The following is a 21,314-nucleotide window of genomic DNA, read 5'->3' as shown; positions in this document are numbered from 1 at the left end:
AAATGAGGTCATTAGGGCAGGTTCTATTCCAATATGACTGGTATCTTTAGAAAAACAGATAAGGATATAGATACACAGAGATGGAAAACTGTGTGAAGACACTGGGAGAAAATGGCCATCTATAAGCCAAGGAGAGAGCACGCCAGAGAAACCAAACCTGCTGGTGCCCTGATTTCAGACTTCTAGTCTCCTGAATTGAGAGAAAATAAAATTATATTATTTATGTTACCCAGCCTCTGGTACTTCTTATGGCAGCCCTAGCAGACTGATATAATGCCCATTGAAGGTAAAATTTCTTAGCAAAGTTGGTGTTGAGAACTGCCTCAAGTTGATACAAAACATGTACAAAAAACCTAGAGCTACCATACTTAATGGTGAGTGCAAGACTGAATGCTTTTCTAGTAGGGCTGGAAACTAGACAAGGATATCTTCTCTCACAACTTTTACTCACCGTAATTGTCTTAGTATTTTTGTTGCTTATAACAGAATACCTGAAATGGGTAATTTATAAGAAAGGAATTTATGTCTTATGGTTATGAGACTGAAAAGTGCAAGGTTGAGGAGCCACATCTGGTGAGGGCCTTCCTGCTGATGGGGGCTCTTTGGAGTCCAGAGGTGACACAGAACATCACATGGCGAGGGGCTGAGTGTGATAATGTGCTAGCTCAGGTATCTCTTCCCCTTCTTATAAAACTACCAGTTCCCCTTCCTTGATAACCCATTGATACTTTAATCCATGAGTGGACTAATCTTGTTGAAAAGAGCAGAGCCCTTGTGATTTAATTGCCTTTTAAAGCCGCACATGTCAATACTGCTGCATTGGGGATTAAGTTTCAACAGGAATTTTGGAGGCGACATTCAAACCATGACAACAATATTGGAAGTTTGGCCAAATTATGAAACAGGAGAGAAAAAAATGTATGAGGAAAAAAACAAAGAAATAAAAGGCATGCAGATTGGAAAGGAAATTTATACATCACCCCAAGTTTTTTGGAGAGAAATTACTAAAAATGGGTATATTTTGTTTAGAAAATAATGCAAATTAAAACCACAATGACATATTATTACATGCAGCTATAAGCATGTACAAAATAAAAGGATAGTGATGATGCTAAGTAAATATAAATATACAAGGGTGATAATGCTGGCAAGGATGCAGAGAATCTGGATCATTTCTACATTGCTGGTGATGATGTAAAATGATACAGCCACTCTATAAAATAGTTTGGCAGCATCTTATAAAACAAAACATGCATTTGTCATGCAATCCACCTACTGTACTTGTAGACATTCATCCTAGACAAATGAAAACTTTTATGCACACAAATATGTACATGAATATTCATAGAGGATTTTTCATAACTGCCAAAAACCAGAAACAAATTTGCTTCAGTTGGTAAAATCTGTGGTATATCATGTCAGGGAATACTACAGAGCAATAAAAAGATGCAAACTCGTGATACCCACAATTTGGGCGGATCTCCAGGATATTGATGCATGAAAAAAGCCAATCTTCATAAACAAACTGTGATACATCCATAAAATAGAATATTATCCAGTGATAAAAAGAAATAAGCTATCAAGCCATAAAAAGAAATTGAGAAACCTGCAAAGCCATATTGTTAAGTGAAAGATGTGGACACCGATCTGAAAAGGCTTCACACTGTATGATCCCAACTATGACATTTTGAAAAAGGCTAAACTATGGAGACAATAAAAAGATCAGTGCTTACCAGGGGTTCAGAGGGAAGGAGAGATGGCTAGGCAGAGCACAGGTGACTTTTAAAGCAGTGAAAATATTAATATATGATGAGGGATGACATTATATGTTTGTCAAAACCTATAAAATATACAACACAAATAATGAGCCCTAATATCTTATACACTTAAGACCATATACTTCATAATAATGTACCAATAGTGACTCATCAATTACAACAAACACACCACACTTAATACAAGATATTAACAATAGGGGAAACTGGGGTTGAGGACAAAGGGGTGTGTAAGTCTCTGTACTTTCTGCTAGCTTTTCTATAAACCTAAATGACTCATAAAAACATCTATCAATTCTTTTAAAAGCTAATTTCAGAAGGTTACATACTATTCGAGTCCGTTTACATAATATTCTTGAAATGACAAAATTATAGGAATGGAGAACACAGAAGTGGTTGCCAGAAGTTAGAGGGATTGGGTGGTGATGAGGTATGTTATGAAAGAATAGCTGGAGAATCCTTGTGGTGATGGAACTATTTTGTATCTTAACTGTAGTGGTGGGGATGTGAATCTATGCAAGTGATAAAATTGCATAAAACTTCACACACATGCCTACACACACACTGTGGCACTTAAAACTTGTGAAACCTGAACAAGGTGAGTGCATTGTATTCACGTCAATTTTTTGATTCTAATACTGTACTGTGGTTATGCAAGATATCACCACTGGGGGGAAGCTTGTTGAAGGGTACACAAAATCTCTCTGTATTTACTCTTACAATTTCAGTAGGTTGTTCTCATCATATTTAAAGCAGGGCATAGTTTTTAATATTGTCTAATTTTGTTTCCTTTCAGTCTATACATATTGATGCTACTTTATATACGGAAAGTGATGTTCATGTGAGTATATTTTTTTTCAAAGTTGCTATTTGTCTAGTTATCAAAGTTTTTAAAAGTATATTTTTGTAACAACTAAAACGTGTAGTTTTTAAATCTGACTTTTGGTGTGTTTCTATGTTATATTATCAATGAGTTTTATTAGTGATTGTTGAAGTGGTACTTGAGGACAGAGAGCTACATAAATGCTATTTTGTAATGATGCCAAATCAAAATATTTTAAGTCTTTTCTATCAATGTCAAACAAGAAACATTATACATTTTTGTGATGCAGTTGCATCATGATGCAATTAGATAAAAAAATCAGGTTAACTGATTCAATTTAAGAGTAGACGACATATCAGTTATTTACAGTGCTGGAATTTATCACTATCTGCAATCATATTTTCTATAAATTGCTTAAAGTCATCTATGTTCTGCATTTTACATGGTTATCTACATTTGTCAGAAAAAGATTCTGACTGATTACTCTCTTTGTGAGAAAAGAAACATAATCCATGAAATTTATCAGAATTCAAACATGATCTTGAACTTGTCTTATTAATACAGTGACGTTTCCTAAGGCACGTAGGATTTGTCATGCTGGTAGTGGTTCTTCCTTTGGGATTGTTACTTAAACCAGTAAATGAATCCCCAACTTCACCTCAGGGAAAAAAAACTCTATGGCCTCTCTCCATTATTCCTCGATTGGAACTTCTCTTACATAGACGACTTTCTAAGCATTGGAAAGAAACCATAGCCAGAAACTAGAAAAAAGATATTCACCAACCAATTGGGTCATGCTGCTGCACAAAGAAATGGTCTCCCTCCTCTGGCTTCAGCGTGTTTTCTGTTTTCCTTTGCAATTTTTGTAAAATGGAAAGTAGTCAATTAACCACCAAATTCAGCATCCTGAGATTGCTTTTTTGCAAGAAGATAACTTTGCAACCCATGGGTTATAGAAACAATCTTAGATTCAAAATTAGATTTTAAAACTGACTCCACCACTTTTTCCTTGTGTTACCTTGGAAATTACTAAACATTTCTGAAGCTCAGTTTTATTATTGCTGATATAATGACAGTATTTGCCTTTCAACCCTAAGTGGTGGCTGTCGGGGTTAAGGAATATTACAAGTGCTGGGCACATGGGTGTATTCCTTCATTTATTCATCCATTCAGTAAGCATTTGTGAAGGGCCTGCAGGCTCCCAGGCACTGTGCAAGGCATTGGGGACACAAAGTCAAATAATGGTCAAATCCCCAGATATCCCTTAAATGTTTCCTTTCTTTTAAGTTCTTGTTAAAGTAAATGTTGTGGAAAATGTATTTTTGTGGTTCCTAAGAGATCCTTTTCTGATTTGTTCACCCTATGAGTGGACACTAGTCCTGCTTTGATTTTTCTAATAAATTTGTTGGAATTACTTTTCTCCCTATGGAACTTTGGAACTTGAAGTAGTGTAATTAGCAGCTACCTCTATTTAAAATGTTAACAACACAATTTGTTTCTAAACATTCTTACAAGTGCACTGCTATATTGATGCTTTCAGAGTCTAAGGCCAGTATTATTACCCTTTCCACAGGGGAAATCTGCTCAGTGAGAAAAATTGGCCACAATTTCCACATTTTCTAGTTTCATGTTTTTCTGTTCAATATTGCCATCCTTCTTGATTGTGTCTTGGTTTGTTCTGGTTTTGATTTTAAAGCCAAAAGTAAAAAAAAGCTGCCTCCTATGTAAAATTTCTTAAGGATATTGTGTATCTTTATGAAATACTTGGATTGACTTTTAAAAAATCAAAATTACATCAGTGTGAATATGAATAGTCAGAAAAAAATTTAATTGTTCTTTATAACTTTTATTTTTAGCCCAGGTGCAAAGTAACAGCAATGAAGTGCTTTCTCTTGGAGTTACAAGTTATTTCATTTGAGTCCAACAATACAAATATTAATGATACAATAGAAAATCTTCTCATCCTAGCAAACAGAAGTTTGTCTTCTAATGGGGTGAGTTTTCCAATAGTTGCTCAGAGTTGCATCTTATATTTTGGGCCTGATTTGGTGAAGTCAGTCGTGGACAAGAAGATCCCCCTAAGGGGCACTCAGGAGAAGGAACTCTGTTTCAGTGGAGTGGCATCCAAAAGTGACACCATCTCCAGCATGCACACAATGCTAAACTGTTCAATGATTTATTCAGTAGACAGACATTTACAGAATAATGCTAGGTAGTGTGCTTCAGTGCTAGAATTGTAACTGTGAGCCAGACTAACAGGTTACTGACCTCAAGGTGTTTATTTTCAGGTGCAGTGGCTAGACATTAATCTCGTTACATACTCAAGTGTCTGACATCAATAATCATAACTCACATTTATTGATTTATTACTGTGTGCCAGAGCTTTAAATTGATAATTCATTTAGTCCTTATGATAAATCTGTAAGATTTATTTTCATTTTTCTTTGAATGTTGAAGAAATTGTAGTACTGAGAGCTTGTATCACTCACTCCAGCTCATGCACCTAGTAAAGTGGGGGGGGGTCACAATTCTTACCCAAGTAGTCTGTCTGCAGAGTCGATAATCTCATGAGAAGTTAAATGCTTTAAAAGGATAACAATGAAAATATTAACAACTCGAGTATAATCTGGAACATCCCAGGCAACTTGAGCAGTAGAGGGTTCCAGGAGAGCAAATTCAGGTACTCCTATAATAGTCAGGGGAGTAGCTGTGCAAAGGCCCTGAAGTGCAAAGAATTATGGCTTTCATGACAAAACACCGGTGGCCAAAGCAAGGTAGAGAGGATGCAGTTTTGCAACAAAGAAGGCACAATCAAATTAGTTCATTGCAAAAATAATTTTTAGCCCTCAAGAGACAGTATGAAAAAATACCCATAATCCCTGCTGTTAAAGAGGGAAGAAACAGAAGTAAACCAATCACTCAGCACATGAGTAATAAGCTAGTTAATTATTAAGTCTAGCGATGAAAAAGGAGGCAGGGTAGGGGGTCTAGGGTTTCAGTTTAAGGCAGGCTCAACTAATCAGCTGCCATTTGACAAAGATGTGCGGGAATGAGCCTTAAGGGTATCTAAGGACATATGTTAGGCAGAGGCAACTGAAAGTGCAAAGGCCCTGAGCTTGTGTGAGTGAACACCATGAGTTTCCTCTCAAAATACAAGGCTGCTTTAGGTCTTTGCTTCAATGTCACTTTCTCGGTGATGTTACCTATTTACAGGTGCAATCTCTTCCCTATTTGAGCACTCCCTGTCCCTTTCTCTGCATGTCCCATATCTGGCATATGATATATTTTACCTAATGGGTATTGTCTGTTTTTCCCTACTAGAATGTCAGCTTAAAAAGGACAAGTGTCTGTTTCTTATTAGTACTGGATCCAAATTCCCAGAACAGTGTCTCAAATATTTTTAATACTTTATATATTTATGAAATGAACTGATTAAGGTTTATAATACTCTCAGGCTGTTATCTCCATCTTAATGGTGGAGAGAGTGAGCCATGCAACAAATAATTCATGGCAAAATAAATGATGAGCTCTTTAATATGAATGTTGATAGTCACCCTCATCATGACAGAGTGTGACATACATGCTGGAACGTGTGGGCAGGACTGCACAGTCAGAAGACGTGGATGTGAAGAATTTCAGTTGATTATGTCAGTTGAGATGAGTCAATATCTCTGTCTTCCTATCTGACATTATTATTTTCAGGATCAAATAGGACAGCATTTTATGAAATGTGACAGTGCTTGGCTTAGAGGATGTGCTTGATAAATGTTGGTGACTCTGAATTCCAAATAGTTAATAGATATAAAATCTATTTTTTATTTTTGATGGCACAGCCTTCATGGTTCAGATGACCTCTAAAAACTTTATTCTTCATTGCTGTATTTGGAGTATTCTAGTTATCCATGAGAGTGTGTTTGAATTACAACCATTTGTAGTATTCACCTAAATGGCTCAATTCAACCAGTGGGTGATTACAATGTGTCAGGCCCTGTGCTAAATGTTAGGGAAACAAACATACTGGCTTTGCACTTCTGGTACACAGCTTAGAGAATAGTATTACAGTATAAAAAAAGTAAAAGTTCATAATATGAATAAAATACATGAGATGTTGTGAGAGAAGTCTGAATAAGGTGTTCTGAGATGTAAAGATGGGATGTTGAGTCCAGCCCTGGGAGCTCAGGACTTCAGACACGCCTCCCTAAAAGAGTACCTGAGTAGTCTTAAGTGCGAGTAGCAGCAGCTAAAATAGGAAAGAATGTGACAGAGAGGAAAGCAAAGGCAGAGAGGCAGCTAATAGCATGCTGTGCATGGCAAGGAAAGCCAGGCACTCACTCAGTATTCCTGGAGCATAACATTGAGGCATTGGGGATATGTGAAATAAATAGGTAAGGAACAGCTCATGAAGAGCCTGTGTGCTATGCAGAGAGGCATGGACTTTATGCTAGAAGCAGATGCTAAGGAACCATTGAGGGGCTCTAAGCAGGAAGCAGGAAGTCCATAGTCCGATAGACACAGCTTATTTTTCTCAATGCCCTTAACTCATTATTGGAAAAATAAACCCATATCAAATCTCCCAGTCTTTTTTCTCATAGTTCTTCCTAATATACTATTAATTTGCTGATATTTTCATATCTCAAGAACTTACCATATGGTTCAAATGGTATGATATTCCCATGAACATATATTTAATTTAATTATAAACTGCCAATTTAATCCTTTCTTTATATTTTACAGAATATTACAGAATCTGGATGCAAAGAATGTGAGGAATTGGAGGAAAAAAACATTAAAGAATTTTTGCAGAGTTTTGTACATATTGTCCAAATGTTCATCTACAATTCTTGATTGCAACTGATTCTTTTTAAAGTGTTTCTGTTATTAACAAACATCACCCTGCTGCTTAGACATTAACAAAACACTCGGCATTTCAAATGTGCTGTCAAAACAAGATTTTTTGTCAAGAAGATGATCGGATCTTGGATCAGATGAAGTCTTAAAAATGAAGGCATAAAAATGTCATTGAGTAATATATAGTGACTATGAACTTCTCTCAGATGTACTTTACTCATTTGTTTTTAATTTATTATTGAAATTGTACATATTTGTGGAATAATGTAAAATGTTGAATAAAAATGTATACAGGTGTTGTCATTTGAAGCTGCATTGATATTTTTCCTTTTATAGTAAAATAGAGAGCATTTTCTTAAGGGCGATAGTCAAATTATGTATTGGTGGGGCTGGGTACCAGTGCTGCAGGTCAATGTCTATGTTGTTATGCGCCTGCCAGTGTGGCACCACTGACTGCCAGCTCTCATTGACTTCCTTACAAAGCAAAGCAACCAGAGGAAGAAATTGCTATCAATAAGCAAAAGAAGAACTATATGTGAACCCTCTTCTTTGCACTGTAATTTAGGTATTGATATATAAAGCAACTGTTATGAAATAAATTGCAATACCCGGCATATAATGTGCATCAGCAAATCTTGGTGGTGATTGGAATAATAAACTTCTACTGATGGGTAGAATGGTGTGAAAGCTTGTCCAACCCATGGATTGCGGGCTACATGCAACCCAGAACGACTTTGAATGCTGCCCAACACAATTTTGTAAGCTTTCATAAATCTCATTTTTAGCTCCTCAGCAATCATTAGTGATAGTGTATTTGAAGTATGGCCCAAGAATTCGTCTTCTTCCAGTGTGGCCCAGGGAAACCAAAAGTTTGGATAATGCTGATATCGAAAACTAATAGTGACAGTGTTTATATTTCATGCTTTCCCAAGCACAGGTATTTTATATTTTATTTTCACATTCTTTTTGCCATTCTATAGAATAAAAAAGATTATGTTGATTTTTTGGAGCCATTGTTATCTGACAGAAAATAATTGTTTATATTTTTACACTATACTGTTTAAAATTAGCAAGATTTCTTCTAATGGAACTGTGAGAAAGATGAAATGTTTTTGTTTTATTATAAATTTATTTCACCCTGATACACTTCTGGTAATACTCACTGAGTGACTGTGGGGTAGGAAATGATCTTTTAAGAATTCTATTTCTCTCCATTCCACAGTATAAACTGGATCTCTGTTGAGATAGTCTTCTATCATCTCAGTGCCCTATTCATGTACATGTGTCTTATTGCTCTAGTCAAACTGTGTTTATAAATATCTTTCAAGACAATTTTGGAGAAATCTATATCCTATCTGACTTTCAATGATCATGTATTGGCTCTCAGCTTCTAACATAATCTCAGTCCAGAAAAATAATATTTGGCAATCAGTCTTTAAAGTTTGTGGGTTTTAGATTGTGGCAGTTTCATTTTTAATTTCAATTGAGATTGAATATTTTAATGTACTTGTATTTATGTTTTGTTTCATGTAGCTTTTCTATTAGGGAGAATAGGAAAAATGTACCATTTTCATCTCTAAGTTTCCAGTCCAGTCTTTAGAGGAATGTTAGTCTTCCATTAATGTTTATTGAGAGCCGGGCACGGTGGCTCAAGCCTGTAATCCCAGCACTTTGGGAGGCCGAGGCGGGTGGATCACAAGGTCAAGAGATCGAGACCATCCTGGTCAACATGGTGAAACCCCGTCTCTACTAAAAATACAAAAAATTAGCTGGGCATGGTGGCATGTGCCTGTAATCCCAGCTACTCAGGAGGCTGAGGCAGGAGAATTGCCTGAACCCAGGAGATGGAGGTTGCGGTGAGCCGAGATCGCGCCATTGCACGCCAGCCTGGGTAACAAGAGCAAAACTCCGTCTCAACATAAAAAAAAAAAAAAAAAAATGTTGAGACAGGGAAAGAAAAATCATAATACCAGTCATATTATAATAAATGATATTTTATAGCAGTCAATGGTTCATTTTGGTCGTATAGGCACAGAAGTGGACTTCAAACTTGGAATTTACCAGGGCTCAAAATTAGAATTCCTACATTAGTTACTCAATATGGATCATTGCAATTGATCTTAGGAAACTCAAGGCATAGATCTGCAACTTCTTTAAAATACTATTTGTTAACTGAAGAAACAAAATAATAGTTAATTTGAATTTTGTTTTTCATGCTTATACTCTTATCAAAATCAGTCTTTCCTTTGTGATTTAAAATCTGCCTGTTTGAACCATCTTCCTTAATTACCCTAAATACCCTAAATATAGGGTATTTGTGCTCTAAATACCCTATATTTGGAGCATAAATGTATGCTCTAAACATTTGCCTAGAGTATACAGTGTTTGTCTCCTTTACTGCCTTAAATGCTGAAAATGTATTCCATAAAATACATATAATAAAGAAATCACAGAAACATATACTTAGAAACTTAAATAGTAAAGATAACAATATGACATATAGTCCAAAGTCATATTGTTGAATTTTGTTTTTATCTTTTCTTAGTATCAGGAAAGAAAAAGATGCCTGAGAGAATATTATCTCCACATTCTCCCTGGCAGTGAACAAAAAGGGCTAGAAGGCAGAGGACATAAAAATGTAAACAGAACCAATATATAATTGTTGAGCCCAGAGAATTTTAAAATCTAATCACAAAAGTAGTATTATATACTCTCATTTTTTTTTATCTTAGAAGAGAAAGTCATAGAATCATTTTTTTTCTTTTGCTGCTGTTGTTGTAAAAGGGGATTACCTGTTTTGATGTGCTACTTTTTATGACCATCAAATTCAATAACTCATAAGGTCAACCAACATACAATATGAAAATCAAGAAGTGCTGTTGTTCCCTCCTTTCTCCCTCAACTTAACACAAAAATACTAGAGAATACATTTTAGTTTCTTCATCTTTGCATTTCTTTATAAGCCATGGTTAATGTATGTATGCCATATATAAATATTTTACACCCTGGAAAATCTTATTTCCATAGAGATTTGGTTCAATGTTTCTAAATGTATCTGATGACTGAATTGTGTCCTTAGTAAAGAATCAATTATGGAAGGTAAATTTTAGCTTCATTAAACAGTATGCTAATTGTAATTGTATAATATCTGATGACACACAGAAGAAAAATCAATGAATTATTAATAAGGACTAATGATTTTATTCTATATTTTACTCATTCAATCCTATACTTCCAAATGACAATTATAGGAATTGAAGAGGAAATTATTAGTCAAGTAGAATTGAAAATTCTAAATGCAGTTTGTACAAAGGTATCAACACTTTCAGAATATTGTCACCAGAGAATCCTGGGTCAACAGGTTACCTGTCTTCATCACCATCATCACTGTTTTTTTGTCATTAACAAATTCTGTCTTTTAGTCTTATTGAAAGTATCTTTCTTGAAAACATATTGTATGTGAACATTATGTTAGGCGCTACAATTCTAGCTGTGCATAGAAAGCCATAGTCTCAGCCCTCATGGAGATTGCATTTCAGTAAAAGGGCCATATCATCAAATTAATAACTTGAGAACTTATTCTCTTACTATCATTTCTAACGAACACCACCAGAAAAACACATAAAGGGAGGATCGGATTCATTCAAGGTGTCAAAGAGTTTCTTTGAGAAAGTGGTATCTGAGGTCAACTATGAATTATGATTAGGACTTATCTGGGGTGAAGTGGGAAGAGTTCATCAGAAAAACACCCTATCAAAACATTAAGTCATGAAGGATCATGGCATTTTCATAGAGGGAAAGGAAGGACAGTACAGCAAGCCTAAGGGAAAGACTAAAAGAGGAAGCTGGTAAGAAAAATATCAACTGGTTAGGCTCTAGTAAGTATTTACTGTGTGACCAAAAGCTATGGGACTTACTCTGACATGCATAAAATATACAGAATGTATTATTCTACTGTCATGAAAAGAGGTGAAGTCAAAATCCCCTTACCACTAAACCCCAAGTTAATAAAATAATTTCTAACAACTACGTCTCACATGGGCCTCATCATTGTAGTTATTAAATGAATTCTTTTCAACTTAATGGGACACCAACTTCAGCAAGTAATTACCTGCTCACTGTCCAAAACAACAAACCTGTTTGTAGTGTATATAATTTGAGTAATTATATATAATAATTATTATTATATATAACTATTATTATTATGTATATATAATAACTTCTGTCATGAGGATTAATATATGAATCCATAATTGGGAAGGAGAGCTGAGGAAGATGATGGAATAGTTCTCTTCAGGAATGGTCTCTGCCCATAGAAACATCAATTTAAATAAGTATCCATGCATGAAAATACCTTCAACATAGCTAAGAAAACCAGGTGAGAGATTATGGTACCTGATCATAGCATATTAATAAGAAAAGATGGACTGAAGAGAGTAGAAAGAAAGGATTTATATTACCTGCATTACCCACCCACCCCCACCAACCCCAGGCATATAGCACAGAGAGTTAGCATCTACTTGTGAGAAAGGTAAAGAAATAAGCATAGAATTTTGCCTTGATACCTAACATCAAAGTCAATCCAAGACTATCCCAAGACATATTATAATCAAACTGTTAAAGATTAGAAACAAAGAGAGGATCCTGAAATCAAGAGAAAAGGAACAAACAACACATAAGGAAGTTTATGTACACCTAGCAGCAGACTTCTCAGCATAAAACTTACAGGTCAGGAGGAAGTGGAATGATTTAAAATACCGAAAGAAAAAATATTATCAAGCAAGGATATTGTACTCAACAAATCTGCCCTTCAGAAATGAAGAAGACATAAAAATTCCCAACCAAAGAAAAGCATATGATTTCCATTGATGCAGAAAAAACATTTGAAAAAATCAACATTCCTTCATTAAAAAAAAATCTCTCAAAAAATTAGATATGGAAGGAATGCAGCTCAACACAGTAAACACCATATATGGCAAATCTACATCTAATATTATACTAAAATGAGGAAATTGAAATGTTTTTCTCTAAGTCTAGAAACAAGAAAAGGACTCCCGACTTGCCTCTTCTATTTAACATAGCACTGGAAATCTTAGACAGAGTAATTAGGCCAGAGAAAGAGATAAAAGGCATCCAACTGAAAAGGAAGAAGTTAAATTGTCTGTTCTTGTAGAAGATGTAATTTTATATGTAGAAAATCCTAAAAATTCCACCAAAAAACTATTACAACTAATAAACAAATTCAGTAATATTGCAGGATACATAATCAACATGCAAAATAATTAACAATTTTATACATGAAAGCAAACTATCTGAAAAAGAAATCAGTCTCATTTACAATAGCTAAAACATAAAAATGAAATGCTTAGAAATAACTTCAACGAAATAAATGAAAGTGCTACTGTAAAAGATAGAAAACATTGAAGAAAGAAATTGAAGAAGACAAAAATAAATAGAAAGATATCCCAGGTTTATGGAGTAAAAGAATAGATATAGTTAAAATGTCTATACCATCCAAAGTGATCTACAGATTTAATGCAATCTCTATCAAAATAGAAAAGTTATTCCTCACATAAACAGAAAAAACATCCCAAAATTCATAAGGAATCCCAAAAGACCTTCAATAGTCAAAGAAGTCTTGTACAAAAAGAACAAAGTTGGAGGCATTACACTACCTGCCTACAAAATGCACTAAAAAGCTCTAACAGTACAAAATACAATAACTGATAAAGTACAGCTTCTGAAAGTACCAAAACAGCATGGTAATATCAAAAAACAAACAAACAAAAAACAGACACAGAGATCAATGGAACACAATCTAAAGCTCACAAAAAATTCAAGCATTTACAGTCAACTAATTTTTAACAATAGTGCCACAAACACACAAAGGGGAATGATGATCTCTTTAATAAATCGTGTTGAGAAAATGACTACTCACATGCAAAAAATAAACTAGAATTTGATCTCACACCATGTCAAAAAATCAACTCAAAATGGATTACAGACTTAAATGTAAGAACCAAAACTATAAAACTAATGAAAGGAAACATAGAGTGAAAACTCCATGACATTTGGTCTGGAAAATTATTTTCTGGATATGATCTCAAAAAGCACAGGCAACAAAAGAAAAAATAGACAATTCGGATATAAAAGCTGTACAGCAAAACAGTCAATAGAGTTAGAGAAAACCTACAAAATAGAAGAAATTATTTGCAAACTATATGTCTGATAATAGTATCCAAAATATATAGGAAACTCAACTCAATCACAAGAAATCAAATAACCCAATTAAAAAATGAACAAAAGGCCTGAACAGAGATCTATTTCTTAAAGGAAGACATGCAAATGACCAAGAGATATATGAAAAATTGCTCAACATCACTATTCTAAACATCAATGAGTTAGAACCTCTGGCCTGTTAGAATGGTTATTATTTTTTTAAAAAGATAACAAAAGTTGCAAAGATGTGGAAAAAAGGGAACCCTGACACTCTATAGATGAGAATGTAAATTAGTATAATCATTATGTAGAACTTTATGGAGATTTCTCAGAAAATTAAAAATAGAACTACCATTTGATAGAACAATCCTATTGCTTTGAGTATATACCCAAAGGAAGTAAAATCAGTGAAAGAAATGTCTGCACTCTGATGTGTATCACAGTATTACTCATAATAGCCAAGAAATGTAATCAAATAGTCCCTTAATAGCTGAATTGATAAAGAAATGTGGTGTATATACACAATGCAACACTATTTAGCCATAATAAAGAATTTCTTGTCATTCGCTACAACATGGATGAACCTGGAAAACATTCGGTTAAATGAAATAATCCAGACGCAAAAAGGCAAATACTGCATGATTTCACTCATATGTGGGGTATCAGTAAGTTGATCTCAAGAAGTAGTTAATAGAGTGATGGTTACCAGAGGCTGGGGTGTTTGTCTGGGGAGGGAGGGTTGGAAGATGTTGGTCAAAGGATATGTATTTATAGTTAGGTGGGAGGAATAATTTCAAGACATTTATTGTACCATACGGTGACTATGGTTAAGGCAGCATATTACACTCTTGATAAATACTAAGAGAGTGAATATTAGGTGTTCCCATCACAGAAATGATACCCAAGTAAGATAATCCATTTGTTAATCACCTAGATTTAATTAACATTCCACAATGTTAGATATATATATATATATATATATATTATATAAAAAAAATGTTTAAATTATTTATATATATATAATATATGTTATATATATATCAAAACATCATATTGTACACAATAAATACATAAAATTTAATGTCAATTTAAATAAATTTTTTAAAATAAATAAATCCAGCATTGAGTTCTGAAGACTGACAAAATTGATCTGTCATCAAAATCTTAAGATAGGGATGGCTTTTTGAAAAAAGGACTTTCTAGATAACTTTTCAGTGGTAACTAGTTTTTTGGTATTTTTTAATTGACAAATAAAATTATAAACATTTATCATGCACAACATGACATTCCAAAACACATCTGTCAAAATGGCCAAACTAAACCAACCAACATATACATTTTCTCACATAGCTGTGGTGAGAACACATAAAATGTGCTCTCTTATTATTTTTCAAGAATATAATATAACACTATGGTCTCCATGTTTTACAATCTATCTTCTGAATTTGTTTTTCATATTTAATTGAAAATCTGTAACGTTTAACCAACATCTCCCTAATCTGCCCTCCCACCACCATCTTATGTCCTGATTATCATCATTTTACTTTCTACTTCTTAAGATCAATTTTTTTATTACATATATAAATGAGATCATGAAGTATTTGTCTTTACATGCCTGGCTTATTTCACATATAATGTCTTCCAGGTTAATCCATGTTATTGCAAATGACAAAATCTTTTTTAAAATGTTTGAATATTGTTCTATTGTTTATATAAACCATACTTTCCCTATCAATTTGTCTGTTGATGGCCTGTTTTGTTGATTTCATATCTGTGCTGTTGTGAATAATACTGCAATAAACATAGGGGTGCAAATATCATTTTGGCATGCTGATTTCATTTTAAATTATATACCCAAAATTGGGAAATTGGGATGGCTGGATCATGTGGTAGTTCCTTTTTTTTTTTTTTTTTTTCAGGAACCTCCAAGACATTTTCCATAATGGTTATACTAATTTACATTCTCACCAACAATGTAAATTTTCCCTGCATGCTCTCCAATTCTTGTTATCTTTTCTTTATCATTATGGTTTAATTTGTATTTCCCTGAGTATTAGTGATGTTGGACATTTTCTCATATATTTGTTTTGCATCCATATTTTCATTTCGAAAATATCTATCCAGGTTCTTTGCCCATTTTATAATCAGGCTATTAGTTTCCTTGCTATTGAGTTGTCTGACTTTTTTACATATTTTGCATATTACTTCCTTATCATATATGTGGTTTTCAAATATTTCTTCCCTTCTGGAAGTTGTCTCTTTACTCTGATGATTGATTTTGTTTGTTCGTTTTTTAGTTCATGTTATCTCATTTGTCTATTTTTGCTTTTCTTGCTGTTGGGATCACAGCCAGAAAATCATTGCCCGGTACAACAACACAGAGCTTTTCTCCGTTTTTTTTTCTTGTAGTTTTATAGCTTCAAGCTTTACATTGAAGTCTTTAATTCATTTTGAGTTGATTTTTGTATACGCTGTGAAAAAAGAGCCTAATATCATTCTTGTGTTTGTGGATATACAGTTTCCTCAACATGACATATTGAAGAAACTGTCATGTGTCCATTTTGTTTTCTTAACTCCTTTGTCAAAATTCAGCTAGTATAAATGTGTGGATTTATTTCTGGGCACATGATTTTGTTTCACTTGTCTGTATGTTTGTTTCTATACAAGTATCATATTGTTTTAATTACTTTAGCTTTGTAGCATATTTTGAAGTCAGGTAATATGATACCTTCAGCTTTGTTCTTTTTGCTCAAGATTGCTTTGACTGAGATTTTTGGTGGAAACTTTTTGTACAAGAGGAGCTAATTATTCTCAGTAAAAAAAATGAGGTAGAGGAAGTCACAGGAGCATGCTGATAGCGCTTTGCTAAGTGATGACAGAGTACAGTTAAAACATGGGAAGTGAATAGAGGCAAGGTAGGTGTGGCTGGGTAGAGAAAGAGGAAGTTTTTGAGGCACAATTATATTACATATAATCAGGGACTCAGAAAGTTTGGCTATACATTGGCTTAGAAGAGATAAAAGTTAGTATGCTTAAAGGGAGGAGAAGAAAGAAGCAACATTTTTGAATAAGTGACAGATAAGAGCCTAAAGGTAAGACTAGAATGTCAATGTGATGGTTGCACATGACAAGCACCATCTTTTCAAGAATTTTAAAGACCATGATCATCAGCCACATTCAATTTTTAACAAAGGCAAAGCCCTCAATGTGTCTATGAATTCTGATAAGGACACACCAGGTTGATGGTAATAACAATAATCATCTTACATGATTTTTAAAGTTCACAAAGTACTTCTTTCTACATTATTTTATTTGGTAAGGGTTTCTGTCCCTCATGGGTAAAGACAAAAAGAAATGCAGATCCTGGGAAACATTTTTTCATATCACTGACATATAAAAATTTTTTAAAAGATACCACCTAAAATTTTATCCAAGCTCTGCTGTGTATTTTTCTATGCCTTATTGCCTTTTATATGTCTTTTCAAATAAGCATGAGTATAATACTTATTGTGGAAAATTATTTGTTGTTCAAGAAATCAAAATAAAGTTTAGCATGTATTTTTATTTCACATTTTGCTTATTTTTTCTTCACACAATTCTACACTGGTGTTTTGTTTGCTTTGCCCAGATGGCAAATGTACCATTAAGTTTATCCAGTCTGAATTAATTATCTTTTTATAGTAGAAGAAAATCGTTTCCTTTTGACAAGTAAGATGTTTGTGCTCTATTTATGAATAAATAAAGGCAGCTGTTATACACAGCATTATTAATAGCAATGTTTTAAACATCTCATCTGAAAAGAAATCCACTCTTCCATATAATGTAAGTTCTTGGTGTTCCAGACTTCATTAAACAAATGAAAATCATGGACTTGTTATCCATGCTACAGCAGAATAAGAAAAATATCATGCTTTCTGCGAGACACTCAATTCAAAATAGCAAACATAAGGCAATACTCTATTGTCTTTGCTCGTCATTTGTTCCTGATTTTTCAATACTTCCCAAATTAAGAGTCTGCAGACCAGCAACGCCTTTCTCCCTGGAAACAGAAAGTTAACATTCAGCCACAGACTTTATCTAAATGGCCACAATGATGCCACTCCCTGCTTTTCCATTGAATGGCTTTTTTTATAGATTGTATGGCCATTATAAAAGGGATTTTTTTTTTTTTTTGTAACAAAGAGTATGGGCCAAGTGTGGTGGCTCATGCCCGTAAACTGAGCACTTTGGGAGGCTGAGGTGACAGGATCACCTGTGGTCAGGAGGTCGGACCAGCCTGGTCAATCTGGTGAAACCCTATCTCTACTAAAAAATACAAAAATTAGCTGGATGTGGTGGTGGGCACCTGTAATCCCAGCTGCTCTGGAAGCTGAGACAGGAGAATCATCTGAACCCGGGAGGTGGAGGTTGCAGAGAGCCAAGACTGTGCCATTGCACTCCAGCCTGAGTAACAAGAGTGAAACTTCGTCTGAAAAAAAGAAAAAAAGAGAGTATGTTTGCAAAGCAGAGGTATCCTTTTCCCTCATGGACAGGTCTTTGTAACTCTAAACCAGAAAAGGCAAGATGAAGCGTAACCCCTTGTCACCATGATTAGATTACAATTATCTGGAGTATGTCATTGGGCTTCAGAGGTTCCCTATTTGAAGGAACTTTGTTTCTCTTATATAAGGCCACTGTTTCTCAACAGTGCTAACTTGTTTTTAAAGATTTATTTTTCTTTTTAGTAATCTATAATTTTACTTAAAATAACAAAGATAAAATACATTCAAAGGAATACATATTTACAAGTGTTGGCACCAAGGTCCAGCAGTGGAACTCCCAGGTGCAGGCTTCAAAGAAATGCATTGTTTGTACAGAATTTAGAAATAATAATGAAACTGACTAAACGTCTGTCTGCCTTTATGAAGACTATGTTAGCAATTACTATGTATAAACAATACCCATGGTAAAACACTCTTCTCTAAAAAAATTTCTTTGATCTAAATTTTAAACAATTGCTCAGGTTTCAGTTGTTCTTAAGAGCATACATATTATCTTCTAACTAGCACATATTTATTATGTTTCCTTTAAGAAACATTGTACTCTACATAGATGTTATTTTACAGACCCTGGTTACACAGGTAGCCCATCAACTCTAGTGGACTCAATTGACAGCGACTTCTAGAGTTCAGACTTCTTCACACCAGCTTTGGGCACAGATGGCACTATTTTTGACTGGTCTGGTTCTACATAGCCTTGTGCTTAAACAGGTTGAAATAAACAATGATGGCCTAGTGATGGTAAAGATGAAAAAACTGGATGTTACTTCGATTTTGTTATTCTCTGTGACTGCTTGGGATTTTGATTTGTGATTCACATGTGAAATGGTGAGAAAGAGAGAGCAAACTATGAGATGCAATGGTTTAGCATACTCAAACTTTATTTTACCAAAAAATAGTTTATTGAATATAATTAGTATCTTTAACTTTGAAATTTGTTCTTTTTAAATTTTTGCTTGTTTTAAAATTAAAAAAGAAAGAACACAAACTATTACATCAGTGGTATAATTTAGTAGTTGTCTAAATTGCATCTTTTGCAGACATTTTAGTGTTACTAAATTTGTTTACTAGTTACTAGTAAGTTATTTACATAAAATATTATCAGATTCCTACTAAAGGATACAAACCTAAACTGTTATGTTTATATAAATAATTTAAATAGTTGTGCTTTCTGTTCTCCATACGCTTGTAAGAACCTAAAATTTTTGCACTAATAGTACAACTGGTTCATAATTATTCTGAATTTGGTAAAGAAATTTACATGGGGAATCCATATCAACATGCAACTATATTGATGGTGAGGAAAAGAGGAGGAAGAAGGAAGTGTTAGCAACAATAGGAATCATAAATTCCTGTACACATACATTTTTCCAAGTCTGAACCAAAAAGAAATTGAATCCCTGAACCGACCAATAACGAGCTACAAAATTGAATTAATAGCCTACCAACCAAAAAAAAAAAAAAAAAAAAAACGCCAGGACCAGACAGATTCACAGCAGAATTCTATGGGATGAACAAAGAAGAGCTGATGCCACTCTTACTGAAGCTATTCTGAAAAATGAACAGTCTCCTCCCCAAATCATTCTGTGAGGCCAGCATCATCCTGATACCAAAATCTAGTAAAGACTCAACAAAAAAAGGAAACTTCAGATCAGTATCTTTAATGAACAAGGGTTTAAAAATCCTCAACAAAATACTAGGAAGCCAAATCTAGCAGCACATCAAAAAGCTAATCCATCACAATCAAGTAGGCTTTATCCCTCGAATGTAAGGTTGTTTCAACATAAGCAAATCAATAAATATGATTTATCACATAAACAGAACTAAGGACAAAACCACATAATTATCTCAATCGATGCAGAAAAGTCTTTCGATAAAATTCAACATCTCTTCATGTTAAAGACTCTCAATACACTAGGCATTAAGGAACATACTTCAAATAATAAGAGCCATCTATGACAAACTCACAGCCAACAACACACTGAATGAGCAAAAGATAAAAGCATTGCCCTTGAAAACTGGAACAAGACAAGGATATCTACTCTCAACACTCTTATTCAACATTGTATTGGAGGTCCTGGCCAGAGCAAGCAGGAAAGGGAAAGAAATGAAAGGAATCCTAATGGGAAGAGAGGAAGTACATGTATCCCTATTAGCAGATGACATGATTCCATATCTAGAAAATCCCATAGTCTCTGCCCAAAAGCTCCTGGAACTGGTAAACAACTTCAACAAATTGTCAGGATACAAAATTAATGTACAAAAATCTGTAGCATTCCTATATGCTAATAGCACCCAAGCTGAGAGTCAAATCAGGAATGCAGTCCCATTCATAATTGCCATGAAAAGAATAAAATACCTAGGCATATTAGCCAAGATGTGAAAGATCTCTACAAAGAAAATTACAAAACACTGCTCAAAGAAATCAGAGATGACATGAACCAATGGGGGAACACTCTATTCTCATGAATAGGAAGAATCAATATCATTAAAATGACCATATTTCCCAAAGCAACTTAGAGACTCAATGCTACTCCTATCAAAAAACCGATGACGTTCTTCACAGAGCTAAAAGACAAAAAAACTCTTCTAAAATTCATAATATACAACCAAAAAAGAACCTGAATAGCCAAGGCAATCCTAAGCAAAAAGGAGGAATCACATTGCCTGACCTCAAATTGTACTACAACACTACAGTAATCAAAACAGCTTGGTACTGGCAAAAAAGCAGACACATAGACCAATAGAACAGAACAGAAGGCACAGAAATAAAGCCACACACCTGCAACCATCTATCTTTTTATTATTATTACTATACTTTAAGTTCTGGGGTACATGTGCAGAACATGCAGGTCTGTTGAATAGGTACACACATGCTATGGTGGTTTGCTGCATCCATCACCCAGTCATCTACATTAGGTATTTTTCCTAATGATATCCCACCCCTATTCCTCACCCCTTGACAGGCCCCAGTGTGTGATGCTCCCCTTCCTGTGTCCATGTGTTCTCATTGTTCAACTCCCACTTATAATGAGAACATGTGGTGTTTCAACCATCTGATCTTTAACAAAGCTGACAAAAACAAGAATAGAGAAAGGACTCTCTATTCAA

General features: G+C 34.3%; 1 protein-coding gene across 5 annotated transcripts in view; it reads left to right on the top strand.

Annotated features, from left to right (window-relative positions):
- Positions 1-8,584, top strand: part of IL15 (interleukin 15) — a 107,366-nt gene extending 98,782 nt beyond the window's left edge. For 3 of the 5 annotated variants that reach the window (XR_004259330.1, XM_032246505.1, XM_032246506.1), the window contains 3 exons: positions 2,572-2,616; positions 4,455-4,592; positions 7,333-8,584. Coding sequence is in view for 2 of the 5 variants with exons in the window: in XM_032246505.1 (XP_032102396.1) it covers positions 2,572-2,616; positions 4,455-4,592; positions 7,333-7,443 (294 nt within the window). In the remaining 3 variants the exon portion in view is untranslated. The remainder of the gene's footprint in view (positions 1-2,571; positions 2,617-4,454; positions 4,593-7,332) is intronic. The other 2 variants (XR_004259331.1, XR_004259332.1) reach the window with 2 other exon arrangements.
- The last annotated feature ends 12,730 nt before the right edge of the window (positions 8,585-21,314 follow it).

Source organism: Sapajus apella, unplaced genomic scaffold (assembly GCF_009761245.1).
Source record: "Sapajus apella isolate SASKATOON/1434 unplaced genomic scaffold, GSC_monkey_1.0 scaffold61, whole genome shotgun sequence".
Taxonomy (NCBI): Eukaryota; Metazoa; Chordata; class Mammalia; order Primates; family Cebidae; genus Sapajus; species Sapajus apella.
Note: the sequence above shows the minus strand (reverse complement) of the source record. Positions and strands in the feature narration are given on the sequence as shown.